Source organism: Xenopus laevis, chromosome 1L (assembly GCF_017654675.1).
Source record: "Xenopus laevis strain J_2021 chromosome 1L, Xenopus_laevis_v10.1, whole genome shotgun sequence".
Taxonomy (NCBI): Eukaryota; Metazoa; Chordata; class Amphibia; order Anura; family Pipidae; genus Xenopus; species Xenopus laevis.
This window is the reverse complement of record NC_054371.1, coordinates 176,561,244-176,567,243: the sequence shown is the minus strand read 5'-3', so window position 1 is coordinate 176,567,243 and position 6,000 is coordinate 176,561,244. Positions and strand designations below refer to the sequence as shown.

Genomic DNA, 6,000 nt, shown 5'->3' with positions numbered 1-6,000 from the left:
CAATTCATTTCTATGGACTTTTTAAAAGCGTATTTATCAATGGGTGAAAGTTCATCCTTTGATAAATACATATTGCATATAACAGTTTCTATTACATGGGTCCCCATATCTCTTCTGTTAATATATTGTTTAACATTTTAGCCACATTCAAGTGGCTTTTATATAAATAAAATGATATCTATAATTGAGGGGAGACCTTGGTTTTAACTATGATTAGAAAACAACCCCAATGTGTGTATGTAAGTGAAACCAATTAATCTTGCAAATTGGGACTGTTTCTATAAATAGGGCTGTGTGTAGAGAGGAAACTAGCCCACAGTTATCCATACAATGATACAACTGTCTTAACAACTTTGCTCATAGCCAATCTGCTAACATCAAGGTCAACTTTTCCAAAGACATCTGGAGTGTTTTAATAAAAATAAAATTAGAGCTGAACCCAGTGGGGGGAAAACACATAAAAGTGAAGGCAAAGTCTAGAGTAGAACATTTTTTATTCACCTGAAACCATGACGTCTGTATGATGCTCACGTCAGCATTAAAATAAACAACTGGCTTTTATTTACAATTGTCTATAGCACAAACATGCGTTTGCAGTAACTGACTTGGATTGAAATAAATGCATCACAATATCTGTATTGCACCAAATTCTGTTAACCTCTCTAAAACTCATTTAATAAGTTACATTATTACAGTGCAAAGGTTCCCTTTGCACAAAAAAATAAAATTAAAAAATGAACTATGAAATGGTTGAACTGGAGATTACATCTTAGACATTTAACACCAGTAGTTTTTTTCTCTCCAAAGAATGTATAAATAGAAGTGCATATTGTACATAGCTGTTTAAAAAGGAGATGGGAAAATAGACATTTGGCTACTTACAACTGAAAGCATGCACTACAATGATATTGTACATGAACGAATGACATTTTACATGGTGGAAAACATGGGAACTTGGCTGTGCTGCTTGGGTATTCTTATAGCCATTTGATGCTAGGGTGACTTGGAACCAGATGGGATGCAGAGCCTCACCCCCCCAAGCAGCAGCAAAAGGGTTTAACTTGTTAAGATTAAACATTGAATCTTCTCTGTGCAGCAAACAATCCAGTGATCTCTGTGGGAACTCATAGAACTGATCTTTCACTTTATTCTCTCTCTCCATATAGCACACTCTGTGAAGCTTATTACACATGCAGAGTTTTCTCTTCGTAACGGTTTTGGGAACAGTCTCTAAATATACACATGCACGCAACAAAGCAACCTTACATTTCTGCAAAATTGGGTTTAAGAAGGGGATTACTCCAGTTTTTCTGAAAAGAAAGAAGAGAAAAAGGTAGTTACAGCAGCTGAAGGAGAACCAGCGGATGAAAGAGAGCCCCATTTCACTCCAAAATCATTTTGCAAACATAAGAGAAATTTCTGGATTTCTTATTTAGGATTAAATTATTTGTATTCTAGTTATCCTAAGAAATATCTGCACGTTTGGGTAACAGGACTAAATAGGATTTATATGATTAGATTGCCAAGTGAAGTGTAATTGTAGAGGATTAAAAATTTTTAGGTGTCGCACTAGTGAAGTTAATGGCACACAGTGATTTCTCAAGCCAAATCTTTCCTTAGTGTTAAGGGTTATTATTGATTATCCGGTACAGGTCAAATGTTACGGACGTAGGAAACAAATGGAAGAAGGTGAAATGGAAAGCACTGCCTGGCTGTCTTATATACCAATAATATATTTATTCAGATGTAAAGGTTCAGCTGACCATACACAAGACATCATTTGCTTAAGAATAAAGAAATGAGAAAGAACTATACTATATATATCAAAGGGATCAAGCAGGCCTGGACTGGCAATCTGTGGGTTCTGGCAAATGCCAGAGGGGCTGCTATAAGGTACCATAGAAAGTCAGTATTTAATGGGCTGGTGAGGACTGTTTGGGCCTCTATGTGGACTGATTGGGCCTCTGTGTACCTGAAATGCCAGGGCCTATTTTAATTCTCAGTCCGGACCTGGGATCAAGAGCTATAATTAGATGCGTATTAACGTGCAAACAGGGGACCTAGGTCGATGGCTGTCAAAATGAACTAGATGCCTATTGCACATTACACTTTTGGGTCAGGTCTCTTCCTAAATTTCTCTGCTTTACTTTGAACTTTTCAAAATCCATTTTCCAGCTGCCATAACATTGAGCAAGGTCCTGTTCAAGGCTCTGTTCACTCATCTGTGCAGGACACCAGGCTTTTCGCTAGTGGCTGGAGCCTTATTCTTGGGATTAGGTGTCATTATATTGGTGCATTTGTTCCCAGTCTCAATCCCTAGGCTGTACTCAGAATGACACTTAAGAGAAGAATCAAATAGTATAGGTGATATAATTTTATTTATAGGGCACTGGAGGTTATTCTAATTTTATGCTCAAGTATTCCTTCCAATAAAAAAATGTATCATAGGGACGTATTAACTGAGCAGCGTTGGTCGGACACTTGGGCACTAAAGCACTTGTGATTATATATCATTGGCCAGGCTTTTAAGAAGTTTGTACTCCACTACCCAATATGTATGGCTTTGGAGGATGTACCATGCTGGAGTTTTCAGGTTACATTTGAATGTATGTGGATGCACGTGGAATAAACCGGTGCACATGTAAAGTATAGCCTGTAAGAAACATACCTCCTAGATGCAGATCTCCACATACATTAATGCCACTTTATGGAGCCCCTTAAGGGTCAGATATGGCCCTTCAAAAGAAATATATGAGGTGCATAGGAAATGTGATTTCTTGGGGGTCTCCTTAAAGGGGTTCACCTTTCAATTTTTATTATGGCCCAGATTTGATATTAGGAGATATAGTTATGAGAGATTAGTTTTCATTTTTATGTTTTTTCAGTTTGCTTTTTGCTCAGCAGCTATCAAGTTTGGAATTTCAGCAGCTCTCAAGTTTGGAATTTCAACAGCTATCTGGGTGCTAGGGTCTTGTTTACCTTCATAACCAGGTAATAACTTAAATGAGAGACTATTATTAATAGGAGAGGGACTGAACAATAATAAATAAAACTGCAAGCTCACAGACGAATAGTGTTTTGGCTGCTGGGGTCTGTGACCCCCATTTAAAAGCTGGAAAGATGTCAAACAATTCAAAAAGTATTAAAAAAAAAAAAAAAAAAAAAATGAAGACCAATTACAAAGGTGCGAGGAATAGGACCTTTTATAACCTAAGAGTTAGCTTAAAGGTGAACCACCCCTTAAAAAGATGCTATAGTGTACACGTTGTGTTACTTAGAAAAGCTGTTGTGAACAAGTTGTTACTTAGAAAAACCATTGCAACATTTTCATCCAGACATGTTAATCTCCTTCCCTTCAACCAAGCCATTCATGATTAAAGATAATGATCTATGATGGCCATTAATAGTGTGAGTGAAGGAGATAATAATAAAAGGAGTAAAATAAACACATTCAAAAAATTTGGAGGGAGACAAATTTGCAATGTTTTTTTTTTTTTCAAGCAATTTTCAAGCACTGACCCAAGCCTTCATGTAGTGTGTAGGCCAGGGACCTCTAATATTTTGCACATGAAATAGCACAACACAATTAACACATGTTGTAAAACAGGTTAAATATTTGTTGCAGTATCCCTTTAATATGTGTAATAGTGAATATTCTGATGAAGGTCCTTGATTAGAAATTATAATGCATCTGACATGGTCCATGTGATAGCGATCATTGTTTGTTGTAGCTGGAGACACAAATCACCTACGCAGCCTACACAAAACTACTTGATTCAGGGTTAATTAAATGGAATGTAATGTTATGACAAAGGCAGTGAAGACAAAGGAACCATAACTGTTTATTTTTAGCAACAATACAGAGTCATTTCTTGCATCACTACATGAACTGGCTGAGACGGAGTGTTATAACACAGACAATGGATACTCACTTTAGTTGGTGGAATTTGGAAGGCATTGGAGAGAAAACGCCACAGTTAGGACGGTTAATGACAAACAGTGGAGGCTGAAGAAAATCATCTTGAAAACATGCGCTAACAATTACAGTGGAATGATGAATATTAGTGTCACTTAAAAATAAAAAATTGTTCTATACAATATGTCCATTTGGTCATGTGCTATTTACAGATTGTACATAAAAAAAAGCACACCGTTTATAAGTCAAGTTCTGTTCCTAACCTTTGTTGTTAAGAGGTCAGATCACTTGCTATATAATAAGAATAGCAGATGAACGGTTATTTATGCACTAAAACACGTGAAATAATTCAGCCTTTAACTCTGCAGTGCAAGTTGCCATTCACACGCACATATTATGATTACAAAATGTAGGTAGAAAAAAACTCTTGAAAGAAAATAAGGAACTTAGGTGATATAGCGGTCGTAAGACAAACGGCAAGTTATTTTTCTCCTCCGTCTGTTTAAAGGTTTTATTTTCAACTAATTGTGACATTGAAATCCTAATATGGGCAACACTGGCAAAAAAAAATGAAGAAAAGAAAAAAAATACAATGTCTATTACAATAAAATACATTAGACATTTAAATAAATAACCTTAAAAGCTATGGGTTTGGAAAGAAGATTTGAACCTGAAAGGAATTTTCTGCACAAGCAAGAATAGACATACCTCTTACAGAGAATGGTGTAAACAGAGAAGCACAAACAGTGAAATGGGAATGTGGGGAAACAAAATACTGACTGAGGTAGCAGTGCTCTGCTTAGGGCAGAAAAACTGGCTTATGGCTAAGACCAACCATTAAACAGACAGCATAGTGATTTTAATTTAAAACAAAAACAAAAACCCATGCAGAAAGACAAGAGCATGCGCTTGCGTTTTCGCAACATAATCACATTCCCTACATCTTCTGCCAATTTTCTGCAGATAGTGTCCATTGATTATTTCCTTTTTTTGCTTCCATGTTATGAGGATGAACTGTATGAAACAAAACACTGTACATGCACTTTTTTTCCCGCATCTACAAAAAATATTTGCATAAAATAGTGTTAGCTCTCTGTACATGTCAATGAACACTAAGTGTATAAAAAAAATTGAAAGCCTCTCATCCGGTCTAGGGTCAGGAGGTGCGGGGAAGCAAAGGATGATCTACTATGAAAAACAGACTTGCCGTCACCAACACTATGTTCATGTGAAATTCAGCAGAAATCGACAATTGCTTTAAACAATAAAATAAAAAAAACGAACTGGTTAATTTAAACATTTCCATTCCGTAAAACAGTCAGTCAAGACCAAAACATTTCAGTAATGTTAGTGTCGGTGCTGTAAAGCCAAAGAACCAAGGGCGTTGTAATGATTACAAACGGCCAAGAGATCCCTTCAATGCATGCTGAAAAAGAACATGTTTTGGTCTCAGGCTTTTCACACTCTTTACCAGGTTCCAGGTAGTTACGAGCAACATATTTAAGAGCCTCATCCAAAAGTATAACTGGTAGTGAGAATTTCAGCACCATCAGCCACTGTATCAAGTTCAGTGGAGTAATCTGGAAAATAAGCTGCAGAAGGAAACAGAAACCATGGTTAGTAGAGGCAAACATGGCAGGTTTAGTAAGTTTCAAGTGTTTAATTGAAATTCACTTACTGGTAGTGGTTCTACATAAAGAATGAGGAAATGAAGAGACATGGATAAGCAGATTGAACCCAGAAGCCACACGTTCTCCCATGGAGGCATTCTCAGCAATGACTGGTTTTCAGAAAGACTTGAGGAAAGACAAAAATGTAATGTTAGGATTACATTCAAGAACCAGAGTACAGAAGTAGGGGGTTGGAACACCCATCATGGGGCAGCTGGGAAATTGACAAGTTGTCTAGCCCCATGTCAGATTTCAAAATTGAATATAAAAAAAATCTGTTTGCTTTTTTGAGAAATTTATTTCAATGCAGAATTCTGCTGGAGCAGCACTATTAACTGATTCATTTTGAAAAAAAATGTTTTTTCCCATGACAGTATCCCTTTAAGCGATTGTACCCAGAGATGTTCGTTTTGA

General features: G+C 36.6%; 1 protein-coding gene across 2 annotated transcripts in view; it reads right to left on the bottom strand.

The window, feature by feature from the left end:
• Positions 1–477: 477 nt before the first annotated feature.
• Positions 478–6,000, bottom strand: part of LOC495046 (uncharacterized) — a 31,323-nt gene continuing 25,800 nt past the window's right edge. The window contains exons 19-21 of one of the 2 annotated variants that reach the window (XM_041581899.1): positions 5,595–5,712; positions 5,388–5,508; positions 478–1,310 (exon numbers count right to left, since the gene is read on the bottom strand). In XM_041581899.1, the coding sequence (XP_041437833.1) occupies positions 1,297–1,310; positions 5,388–5,508; positions 5,595–5,712 (253 nt within the window). In that variant the 3' untranslated portion in view covers positions 478–1,296. 2 annotated transcript variants of the gene reach the window in all.